A 13,563-nucleotide genomic window follows, 5' to 3' on the forward strand; every position below is an offset into this window, starting at 1 on the left:
TACTGCATTGGAAATGTTCACCCGGACTGCGATGTGGATTCAAAAGTTGAACACTGCAAGGCACAAGGTGTATCTGTAGTACAAAGCGTCGTGTACACCTCCGTGCACTTTAGAACAGCCTCTGCTCGTATTACAGTCTTGGTCACGGACGCCAAGAAGGTCGCGGAAGCATCGTTCTGGCCTGACGAAGTTGGCCGTACTGTAAGAGAGTGGCGATTTGGTACAGAGGCCTGGGTTCCCAAACCCGTTAAAGCATAATGGCTCAAACCACCGACCCACTCCCCTTGAACCCGCATGCTCAACACACCCATCGGATCAGCATGAACCTTAATCCACACGCCGCCCCGTTTCACCCACACACCCACCACCTGGACCAGCACAGTAGTACACTTAACATTGGCCACATCAAAATAGTATAATTATTACGCAGTCTACGCCACAAACTGTGTGAAGTTGAAAGTATAATGATAGAACAGCAGCTGGATATACTAGCCGTATTCAAGACCTGGCTAGATAACAGTGTCTCTGACCTGGAAGTGCATATCCGTAGTCAGCTGAAAGTATTTGAGGCTGTTTGTATTCGTTTGCTTAAGCCTGATTTTTGTAAGCAGAAAAAACGTGTAGTTGCGTTAAGATTGTTTTCGTAGGTGCACAGCATGATTGTTTGCCTCACTACACAGTTTTAGCGTTAAAATTAGTTTCTCACCCGCCGTTGCACTTGGCTCTCACTTCACTTCTATTGTCTCACCCTCCCTCATTCTATTTTAGCACTTTATTTTGTTCTCGTAACACATTATTGAATGTATTTTTAATCATTGTTCAGCATGGTTACTCTTCAGTCACGACTTTCCACTGATGAATGTGACAAGAAAATTAGTTTTTGGTAAACTTTTATGCCTTCGTTGTAGTTTGGCGATGACAGCAGAATTGTTCTCTTTATTGCTATTATAAAGTTGTGTTTCTCCACGTCGATTATTTAAAATAAAATAAATAAAAAATAATACAAGAGGAACGTTTTAATAAATTATTTCACTCAATTCGTGGTCCATGACTAATAGACCGATCCCTTTATTATTGTCTGGGTTCGAGCAAGGGGGCAACTCCGCAGTCGCGTGGGATCCTGCTGCACAAACGCGACCAACCTCACCTTAGCTGTGCGCGACTTCTCGCATGCGAAGTGCAGAGCACGCGAAATCTACATGCAGTGCAAGTCTGTCTACAAAAAATGTCACAAAGACTTTTGATTTGAGCTGTTTTGTTTTTGTTTAGACGTCTTCCTTTTTTCGACTTCAGGATGCCTTCTCAGGATCATTCCTGCATTCCTCACTGTCAGAACAGGAGGACGAAGCAAACAAGTCATTTCACTCCTTTCCTCGTGTGGAGCCACAGCGGCCTGGAGCGAGCGGATCCAGGCTATGCCCCGTGAGGAAGGACGTAGGTTTAGGGTCACTCTGAATATTTGAGTTGCAGCGATCATTTCGATCCCGAAATCGAAATCGTTTTGCCCAGCTCTACAAGGGCAGGATGAGTCCAAGAACCCAAACAGCTGTCCTACGGTACCAGGTTTGCTTTTCGCAAGAGAGTGGAGTCTGGACGCCCTGCTCCCCATGCTCGCAAACCGTATTTGCTGAGCCTAGTGCAGTTCGGTCATGGAATTGCAGCGTCTGCATCACGAGCTCCCCATGCTCCCAAACCAGTATTTTGCTGAGAGGCAACGGTACTTTGGAGTTGGAAAGGATTCTGGCTTAGTGCAGTTTGGTCCTGTAATGGAAGTGCAGCATCTGTTTCAGGAGCTGGCAGCAAGTAGAGCTCGTGTTCAGAGTCTCGTGGAGCAGTAGGACGATGTGAGGACTGGGGTGAAGAAAGCCGAAAAACAGCTTACGTACAATACCGTAAAGAAAGACTCTGAGCCGCTCCAGTTTCTGACTGGTTTGCCTTCAGGTGTTTGGACCGCTCTGTGGGACTTCTTTGAGCCTAGCCGAGAAAATGTACTGCGCCGCGCAATATCTGCGAAGACGGAAGCTGAGGGACGGCGGATACAGATGGAGGTGGCCTTAAATCGCCAATGAGCATGTAATGGAGGATCAGCTGCTATTGACGTGTCTAAGCCTGGGCCGAATGGAACAGAAGCTGGCATGCGTGGCACAAGTTAATAATCCGTTTCACGGCATATAGCTAGCTGAGCTGGAAAGATGTCTTGTTCCTCCGTTTGGGCATGATCCCCATTTGGGCGAGCTGGCGAGATGTTCAGTCATCAATGCCATGTACCGCAAGACATTCTGCATTGTGGATGAAACAGTTCTATTTTGCCATGCACTTAGGGTTCTCGCACCGGCACGGCAAAACAAGACCCAACAGATCCTTGCGCTGTTATTTTCTCCCATGGTAACTTTGCTGATCACAACACCCGGTAGCCAGTCGCAGATGCAACCAAATCAACCAGGTTCTCTTACTCTTTTTTTCCAATACTGAAACCAAGGTATACCAATATTTGCATCGAATGCAGTGATGATTTCAATACTGTCCACCAGTACAACGCATTACCAGACTGGCATATAATCATGATAATATTATCCATTTCGCAATCACTGTCATTGCTTTCTTAGATCTCCAATCATCAATATCGGACCATAAACCGTCTATCATCTTATATTATATCATCATTAATATCCTGCTACTATCCTCCTCTAATGATGAGCTCGAAGAAACGAAACAGCTGTCTAGAGGCGTAAACAATATCAGATATTGTTTACTTGTTATTCTGTCAACGGAAGTGTCCTTGCTGTGCTGGTGTGTTTATGCTTCGTGCATTAGTTCGGCCAAGAGCGCATGGTGGTGGCGGGTTGAGGATGGAGTACAGCGGAGAATGACCGAGAGCTCTGTCACAATGTATTTTATTAGGAAGGTATAGAAACAGAAAAAAACTATCTTGATCTTGGGCGGAAACAGCCCGTCTCACATTAAATATACTAGAAAATAGTTTACTCTGAACATGCAGTCTTCCTAAGACAGAGAGAGACGGGGGGGGGGGGGGGGTATATTCATAGGTTCAAAAGAACCGCACACACACTTTGCTGCAGAGAGCGGCAAGCTTTGGCCCTCGTACTTCGAAGAGGGAGCAATCCAATGCGCTACGCTTGCGATTAACAGCAAGCTTTGACCTTACAAAGGTACGACTCATCACTGGCTCTGGGGTAATGTTCCTGGAACAAATTCCCCATTGCCGACTGAGGGCCAGGGAGCACGCAATCTGCCTTCTTCGGGCGAGAAGTGTTCCAGCACAAGAAGCAGCACGAATACATGCTGACAAAGACCACCATCACCACCAGCCGGCACACAGCACATTGTTCTTCAAACACCATCCACTCCTTCCATGTGTTTGCACTGTCCTCCTCTAGCTCTTCACGCTCAACAAATACCACGCACTGCTCATCGTTTTTTTAAATGCTTCCTCTGGGTTGGCTAGCCCTTAGACTTGACAAAACGGCGATCACCACTGCTATCGTCACCACATAGCAGTCGCTTCCACCAGTGGCTTTTCCTGTCTTTGCAAGGTGTCCAAGGATGGCTGCTGTTGTCACTACAGGCAAATCAGAAGTACTTTAGTGGCTGATGTCCAACCAGATCGTTGGAAAATCGATTTTTCCACTTCAGGGCTGCTGATCGCGATCGCGACTTGGTGACTTGGCAGCACCACGGTTACCTTCATAGAAAATGGCCCTGGAGAGGAAAAGGCAGACCAGAAAAAGGTTACTATTATCTTCAGCACCGATCTCAAGGAGAAAGGAATACGGTCTGCTGTAGCCTAGGCACAAAATAAGTCTCACAACACGATTCGCGATTCGAATATTTCAACAACAACAAAAACTCACCTCTGGAGTAACTACTGTTTGTGGCCCGAGATCGTTCCCTCCCGCGCCTTGAAAAAATCCTGCAGCTGCATCACAGTCCATGTCTCTCTCGGAGACTCTGCTCCTACCAGCAGGAGGTTCAGCACCGCTCGAAGCCATCGCAAACCACTTGAACTAAGCAGAAGACATTCCAAAACAAACCTGAAGCACACTGTCAAAGATGCTGTCACGTTCAAAAACTAGCTCGATCGCGACTGAGGTTGCCCCTGTGCTCGAACCCAGTATAATAAGGGGATCGGTCTATTGGCAGGCAAAGTGCGAGAGAGGGGTGATAGCCAACCAGGGCAAGAAAAGAAAAGAATAAGGAAGAATTCAACTCGGATGGTGAGCCTATTAAATTATGGTGAAAAAGGAGAAGGAAAAAATGTTACGAATTTTGACTAACTGTCCATCAACATGACCAGATCTTATAAGGTCAGCGATTGCAACAAAATTGCACAAAACTGACAAGGATTACTGGGACATTCGGAGACCTGACATCTAGCTCCAACACTTCTCCAAGTATTTCGACTCCGCCATATCGCTGATGCATCATGCATGCTATACGCTATATGCGCTGTGTGCGATTTACTGTATACGCTGTCATTTGCATGCTTTACATATCTGGTCGTCTTAGACTGAGTTATTATGTTCGATCAAGTGAAGTATACCGTTAAGAAAAAGCAGTTGTCCTCGTGCCGTGTGCTCTTTCGTTCCTGACACTTACGAGAATCAGAGGCTTCATAACAAAGCATTTCACACACAGCGTCTACAACTGTTTCCTTCAATCAGTGCAGCAGATAATAATACTCACTTATATCGAGGTTTGTTCATCACGTATCCAGCACTTTTCTATATACACACCGTTATACAACTGTTCCCTGCGTTCAGTGGTGCAGTTGATAATACTTACAGTCTGTGGAGGTTTGTTAGACCAGAGAACACACCGTCACTTAAATTCTGGATCTGATTATTGTACAAATGTCTACGAACGACACAGCACAAAGACAATGTTTTTCTTTCTTAGTTCCGGGTAGTGCACAAAACACCGAGTCTGGGATATCGTAGTTCTAATCTAAAAGGCCGAATCATGACCTTGTTTTCAGAAATAACCTAGGCTCCTAACCGCAACATTATTCATATGCAATTGGGTTAGGTACTGGCCAACCACACAATTCTCTATACCTTGACAAGACATGCAGAATCCCTGGATTTCTCTCAAAATCCCTGAATGGCTCGAAAAGAAGACAAAAGCGGTTTTGCCGCCAAAAAAAAACGTTCGACAGCATAGACTGCAGGTCTGCTTACAGCACGGTTCGACTCTGCAGTGCGGTTCGATCATTTGGCGCCCGCGCCTGCCAGTGCAGATCTTGCAGGCTAGGCTGGTCAGGTCTTGAAAGTGCCATGCACAGTTCGAAGTGCAAGTGGGCACCGTAATTTTTTGAAGAAGAAAGAATGGGACATTCGAGGTGAATCCATGCAGCGTTCAGGAACATTCTGTATCAGACAAAAATGGGACTTTACTGGGAGTTTGTTTCAAATCAATCAGAACAATATCAAGCCTTCGGTGCTCTATGAAGCAATCCTACCAGATGGTGAAATCCCACAGAATCTTGATCTTCTGGTCCTGCGGAGATGTTGGCGTCTGAAGTATCTCTAGCTTCAGGCACGTTACCCGCGGGTGCACGATGCTCTTGGACCGACCACAGTGGTGGTTGTAGTACTCGTCTTCACAATGCAAGTCGCAACTCCTGTACACGCAGAGGCCAGCCGATAATGGTGCTCCAAGTAATCCCATCCAGCGAGCTTTGAACACTCGCATAGGATATGGGCAACCGACTCGCCTTCCTTTCCACACATTCGAGATTTGGGCTTTGAGCAGGTTAGTTGCCAAGGCCTGGTGTTGTGTCGCGATGATCAGGCTCTCTGTGATCTTCTTGAGACTTGCGACTGATGTACATACCGGCAACATCAGCGCGTGGATCGAGAGCTCTATGCATAGTCATAAGCTTGCGCGTTCTTCGGTCAGCAGATTTCAACTCGTCCTGTGTCCATGGCAATATACAGTTAATATCGGATATAACGTGCCCCTTTGATTTTCGAAAATTTATCACTATATCCGGTGTATCACTATAGCTGATTTGCATGTTTGACCGACACATGGCACATGACTGCACATGAAATGATGCGTACACGCTGGAAAAAGCATGCTGAAAGTGCATGCATGCTCCGCGGACTGTGTGAGAGGCAACACAGCCAGAAACAGACAAGAGCATGCAGAAAGATACAGAAAAGGACAAGACCATACAAAGGGAGCGAGGGGTAGCGCAGCCAGAAAAGGACATGTGCATACAGAAACGGACAAGAGCATACAAAGGGAGCACATTGCGAGGGGTAGCACAGCCAGAAACGGACATGTGTGTGCAGGTAAAATAATGGGTTGGTGCAAAAAGAGATCATGAGTACGTCGAGTGACATTCGTGACCACAGCATACAGGGACACCTGTCTAAAATTGAGAATTTTCTCTCAGCCACGTCTGCTGCCAAATGCAACCAGGCAACACTGGATCAGTTTTGGAAGAAGTGAACTTTATTGAAAAAACAATTGTTTTGTGATCATCACTCTTGATCATTATATGCAATATTTTCCTGTACATTTCATATGGTTTGCTTCCTGAAGTCCATCACAATAAGCGATATATCGGTATAGCCGATAAGTATAGATTATAGACCGGTTAGGAGGTCTATACAGGATATATAGACCGAGTAAAAGACCGAGGTCCCCCGAGGTCTTTTACGAGGTCTATATATCCTGTATAGACCAACTATGAGGTCTATAATCTATTTATCGTGTTCTCCACGCAATAGTTTCTCTTCATATACGACATATCCTTGTAATTCTAGTATTATACTATAGCCTATACCGCATTGTACTGCATTGAAAGTCAAGATCATTGTTTAAACTAGGTTCAGCATCGGTAGCACAGTGGCTGGGTGGTAAGGAAGAGTGACTGAGATTCACAAGGTTGTGGGTTCAAATCCCATCTTGTGTATTTCTGCTTTCTTCTAAAATTTCTTTTTCTAAGTTGGAGAGAAAATTTCTAAGTCCAAGAAGTTCTAAGGAGTCAAATGTAAGTAGTCAAATATATCGTGTATTTGACTAAGCAGTCAAATACGCGATATATTTGACCGCTTAGGTATCAGGGAAATTAGTGGGGTCAAATACTAAGAAGGCGATAATAGTGTATATAGTGATATTTTAGCTGTATTTTTTCTGATTTGATTTTGATTTTGACGTGTTCTATCACTATAACCGGTATATCATTATATCCGGTCACTTTATAAACGATACTTACTGTACCAGCACTATACCATATCAAAGCTACAGCCCAGGTGTTGATTGCTCTGATGATGTGGTGGCCGTTAAGAGCTGAATGGAGTAGTCATATGAGGCAGATGACGAACAGCAGTGGGAATATGGAGTCCCCCTCGAAATACCCATGCTGAATGGCCGCCAATTTCAAGTTGTTGGTGCCGTTCCAACGGTCAACCTTCCACTGAGCCATGCTAACAGTCATAAGTCTGCGTACGGATTCTTGTATGCCAAACAGGTCTTCTATTTTTACGATTAGACCATATATGACATCAGCCACTGGACCCTACATATATTATGACATCAGACACTGGACTCTACATATATTGTGAAATCAGACACTGGACTCTACATATATTATGACATCAGGCACTGGACTCTACGTATATCATGACATCAGACACTGGACTCTACATAAATTATGACACCAGACACTGGAGCCTACATATATTATGACATCAGACACTGGACTTCACATATATTATGACATCAGACACTGGACTCTACATATATTATGACATCAGACACTGGACTCTACATAATTATAATATTATTATGACATCAGACACTGGACTCTACATATATTATGACATCAGACACTGGACTCTACATAATAATAATATTATTATGACATCAGACACTGGACTCTACATATATTATGACATCAGACACTGGACCCTACATATATTATGACATCAGACACTGGACTCTACATATATTATGACATCAGACACTGGACCCTACATATATCATGACATCAGACACTGGACTCTACATATATCATGACATCAGACACTGGACTCAACATATATTATGACATAAGACACTGGACTCTACGACACAAGAACCAAATACAACAACGTGCGTAAATGATAGTCGAACGGAATTTCGCAACATTAGGGCCATCCCCGGATATCATGGTTCCACGCCGGCCATATTGAATGTCACACAGAGTGGATTTAGCTACTGCATGAATCTCGTCTATGGTTCTTTTCCATGCTACTTGCATCAAACAAAGGATGGCACGACCAAAAGGTTGACACTTGCCAAATAATGTCAACATTCCTTTTCAACAGCGAAAGTATGTTTAGCACACCTTTCAAGGACATTAATGATCAGTTACGAAGGAAACTGTCTGTTAATTATGCCATTTTGAATTACATTGTCAATCCGCTCTACATGATCTGTGGGATTCTTCTTCTCAAAGTTTAATGATGATGCCAGTCCTTCTTCTTTCCCACCGTGGATCTTTCATATATCGACTTTGCTGTTAGGACAATAAAGTGAGTAATAACTTTATGTTCTCCGTTAAGTCCAAATTTGAAATTGAGTAATAACTTCATGTATTGACAGTACTATTGTATTGTAAGCGCACATAAGTGTTCTTGTTCTGTATTGTCCAAGGGCATGTGTTGTCTGTTGCAACTCTTGATTGTGTCTCACTTCTTATTACAACAACAAATGAAGAGGGGGTAGAAGGAGTTTTACAAACCACCAGTTCTCAAGTGGGAAAGGCCTTCGCATCTATGGCACTGTATTCTTTGCAATGTTGTATCTCGACTCGCCGTACCGCTGAGGTTTGCTGCATGGCATACGCTATATGCGCTGTGTGCGGTTTTTACTGTAAACACTGTTATGTCATGTTTTATATACGTATGCTTTTCTGATATACGCTGTCATTTGCATGCTATAAATAGCTGGTGATCTTAGTGTTACTTTATTATATTCGATCAAGTGAAATATACTGTTGAAGAGAAAATAGTTGTCCTCGTGCCGTGTGCTCGTTCGTTCCTGACTTTTAGAGAATCAGAAGGGTTCACAACATTTGGCGACCAAGCCAGGATTGAAGCGTGCATGGGAGAGGCACTAGGTAATTTGGAGGCCATCTTCACCGCCAATGGAATTCGGTTAGGATTGGAAGGCGAGAAGTTGGAGAAACATGTAGAGCAGAGGCTCCGACAGTGCGAGGAGCGTGAGGAGCGCAGTGCCAGACGGCAAGAGGAGACGCTCAGCACCGAGTTTGACAAAATCTCAAAGAGATTAACGAGCGCTTCACCAAGGCGTATGAGGGTGACGGTGAAGCCGCCAGTGAGAGTGCGATTGGAGGTACAGCGGAAGCTCCCAGTCACAGCGGTGGGCGTAAACCGTTGATGAAAAAACCCTCATATGTTGGAACGCAGCCACTGGAGCGTTATTTCGGTCTGTTTGAGGACATCTGTTCCAAGAACGAGTTCGAAGAAAGCGAATGGCTGCTGCGATTGCGTATCGTGCTAGCGGGTAGCACAGTGGAGAGGATCTGTATTTGCTGCAATAACTACGAGGAAGCAAAGCGAGAGTTGCTTCCCTCGCTCGGAAAGACGTTGCTGACAGGCAAGCAGCGGTCAGAGGAGTCTTTTCAGTAATACGTTGTGCGTGTTTGCCGAGAGGTTGAGGTGTGGGCCACACTCGCTATGACGGAAGATAGCGAGGTGGACACCAAGTATAACGCCGATACATAATTAATTATTATTGGAAGGCGAGAAGTTGGAGAAACATGTAGAGCAGAGGCTCCGACAGTGCGAGGAGCGTGAGGAGCGCAGTGCCAGACGGCAAGAGGAGACGCTCAGCACCGAGTTTGACAAAATCTCAAAGAGATTAACGAGCGCTTCACCAAGGCGTATGAGGGTGACGGTGAAGCCGCCAGTGAGAGTGCGATTGGAGGTACAGCGGAAGCTCGAAGAAAGCGAATGGCTGGTGCGATTGCGTATCGTGCTAGCGGGTAGCACAGTGGAGAGGATCTGTATTTGCTGCAATAACTACGAGGAAGCAAAGCGAGAGTTGCTTCCCTCGCGCGGAAAGACGTTGCTGACAGGCAAGCAGCGGTCAGAGGAGTCTTTTCAGTAATACGTTGTGCGTGTTTGCCGAGAGGTTGAGGTGTGGGCCACACTCGCTATGACGGAAGATAGCGAGGTGGACACCAAGTATAACGCCGATACATAATTATTACTGAAGTACAATTATTATTATAGGTAAAATGGCCCCTTTGCTGCAAGCAATGGCAAAGCAGGTGATCTAGGATCAATGCGGACCTGGACGAACGGCAGTGCTACGGGATGTCTCTGCGTCAGGTTCAGGAGCACGGCTGGTCTTACCAGATCGCGCACGGAAGACATGGTGATACTGCCAGGAAGCCAGTGGAACGATCAGTGGCAAGGCTCAGTGCATGGCGATATCGGTCGCAGACACAGAGAAGCAGCTCAAGTCGCTGCCAAAGGAAGGGAGAAAGTTTTTTCAGCAGCGAGAGACACTCTGCTGGACCCGTTTCAAATATGGCCATATGGCAAGGGAATGTCGGTCAGGCTCAGAGTGCCAAAGGAAGCACCATCTGCTAATACATGAAGTGTTGGATGGAGCAGGTTACAGCCAGGAGAAACCGACTGAGATAGTAACGGATATAAAGGTTGGATCGTGCTGTCTACACTCAACAAGTGTGTGGCTGATGACCGGAGTGGCACGAGTCGAGGGAAGAACTTGAACGGCGAAGGTTCGCGAGTTCCTGGACTCGGGTGCTGTGGCGTCATTTGTGACTTCAGCGTTGGTTTGAGCAACAATGGTGTGAGCAATCAATGCAGAACACGTTGGTGTTGAAAATGTAGAGGTGAAGTCGTTCGGCGAGGAAATGACCCAACAGCGCATGTCTAAGTACGCCATCACGGTGGTTTCCTACCGTACTATGGAATAAGGCCGAATATTCTACCAGGAGCCCTATGACTTCCCTGAGTGCTGAAACCCTGCCTGCCATGATTTCTACTTCGTCACACAAGCGAGATTGTCTTTGGTTTCACTTCGCTGCACTCGAACGTGCCTATACGGGACACACACTTTTACAAAATTTGAACTTTTTGGGGACGGTTGGCGGTTTTCGTGCTCTGAGGATCAGCCTCAGCGGCACTCCTACAGCATCCCTTAAGCAGTGACCAAACCTTTGTGTACCGCTTACGATGTCACTTGATGAGAATCTAGACCTAGCCCTGGTGGGATTCAAGGACCTAATTGACCTGGGCGAGCGGAAATCAGTAGACCAACCCTCAAGCCTTTCTCGCCCGGAACTCGTCAAAGAACTCCGGAAGATGGGCGTGGGAGTGCTGCCGCAGCCAGCAAGTCCAAACGGTACGTTGGAACAATTATCTAGCCTTGTATCATGTGTTTCAACCTTGTCCAAGGAGATTGTTATGTCGAGAGAAGATAGAGACAGCACAATGTTGGCCCTGAAATTGGAAATCCAAGAGCTGAGGCGTGAAGTAGTAGAGCTTCGTCAACAGAAGTGTTCCATCCCTGACCCTTACCACACACCGTACCCACGTACACATCCCAACAAAACGTGGCCATGGGACCTCCAGCTGCGAAGTCCTACAGTAATACCGTACGCACCCAGCATGCTGCAACACCACAAGGTACAAGTCCAAGTAGTACCCAGACCCAGCCTGCCCAACAAAGTCGAATACATCCCCTAATGTTGAGGTCTAATAATTCTGTCCTCGTCCCGTGAGATATATGCTTTACAGACTCTAATAAACTGGTATCTCTGATTGTCTGGTGTGAACCGTAACGAAACCTGAATAGACAACATTACACCGAATAGACAACATTGACGGATGCACAGGGTCTGAGTCTTGACAACCTCTTCTCATGCTATAATTTGACCCAATCGGTAACCTTTCCCACCCACCTCCGCTCGAATGGACTTGGCAGCTGTCTAGACCTTATCGCGAGCAACATCCCTAACCAACTCAACCACATTCAACACCTGGCTCCTCTTGGCGCATCAGACCATGCAGTCCTGCTGGCTGAGTTCTCCTCCTCAAAGTCTTCCCCCACAGCAGCCAGCACCTGCCGTAGCCCACCATCTACACAAAAATACAATGTCCTGAGTGCCACGGATAACATGTGGAATGCCATGAATGTTTTTCTCGCAGCTGTACCCTGGTCTCAGGTCCTTGCCTCCCACTGCATCGACACGGCTGTCTCCGCATTCACTGACATCCTTGAAGGTGCCTTGGACCTATATATAGGAAGATCCTCACCTCCTCGTCGGAAATCACGCCACAAACCCTGCCCCTGGATGACTCCATCACTGAAAGCAGCTATTAAAGTCAAGAGCGATCTCTACAGCATCTACCGGAAATACCCATCCCCTACAAATTTCAACAAATACAAACACCAACGAACTATGTAAAATGCCTTTCCAGATCCTGCCATCGCTGCTACATCCGCAACCTCCGTGCCACGATATCTCCCACAAACCCTCGCCTCCCATCCCTCCCTGTGCTCATTCGTCAACTGCGAAATCCTACCTCCACCAGCAACTACATTGCACTCCCTGATCATCACCTCATCGACTGTTCACAAGTATATTGCAAGACTGCCTCTGAACAAATCCCCCGGAGCTGATAGGATCACCAATGAGATCCTCAGGAAACTGAGCTACTCAATTGCCCGCCCACTCTCCATTCTTTTTAACCTTTCCCTCTCCTCCTTCACATTCCCGTCACGATGGAAGTCAGCCACTGTCATTCCAGTGTACAAAAATAAAGGCGACAAGAACAACCCGTCTAATTACCGACCAATCTCCCTCCTGTCCTGCGTCTCCAAACTGCTAGAGAGAATAGTGTACGACCGCTTGTACGACCATATCTCCCCTCTTCTTCACCCCGCACAATCTGGCTTCCGTCGTAAGGACAACACATCCCTGCAATTATCCCGCATAATCCAAGACCTCTGCTCCCTAAAAGACCAGCGGCAGGTCTCCTGCATCTGTTTCTTCGACCTCTCCAAGGCCTTCGACACCGTGTGGCACAAGGGCCTGATCGCCAAACTTCGTGCCCATGGTGTCTCCGGCTCCCTACTCGCCTGGATAACTAGCTACCTCTTGGACCGAAATCAGTGCGTCACAGTAAATGGAACCTTATCTGACCCCGAGTCTGTGACATCCGGAGTGCCCCAGGGCTCCATTTTAGGTCCCCTGCTCTTCCTCACATACGTTAATGACCTCCCCTATTCAATTCCCAATATTTCTTTGTTTGCAGATGATACCACTGTCCTTGCTTCCTCCCCATCTCACGCCACCCTGTACCCCAAAGTTCAGACCTGTATCAACGACATTGTTCACTGGATGAGCACTTGGTACCTTAAGCCAAATGTGACCAAAACCGAGCTCCTCCTGTTTCCCCCTCCCACAGATCCAGTGCCCATCTTCCACTTTCCCATTGATCCCGGTCACCCTATCTCTGTAGCGCCCCACCATAAACACCTTGGCATTGT

At 46.4% G+C, this 13,563-nt stretch overlaps 1 protein-coding gene across 1 annotated transcript in view; it reads right to left on the bottom strand.

The window, feature by feature from the left end:
• The window catches only part of LOC135824436 (leucine-rich repeat-containing protein 15-like), an 83,735-nt gene that overhangs the window by 23,292 nt on the left and 46,880 nt on the right, over window positions 1-13,563 (bottom strand). The window contains exon 5 of the mRNA XM_065337175.1: window positions 4,804-4,875. Coding sequence (XP_065193247.1) covers window positions 4,804-4,875 — 72 coding nt within the window. The remainder of the gene's footprint in view (window positions 1-4,803; window positions 4,876-13,563) is intronic.

Source organism: Sycon ciliatum, chromosome 9 (genome assembly GCF_964019385.1).
Source record: "Sycon ciliatum chromosome 9, ocSycCili1.1, whole genome shotgun sequence".
NCBI lineage: Eukaryota > Metazoa > Porifera > Calcarea > Leucosolenida > Sycettidae > Sycon > Sycon ciliatum.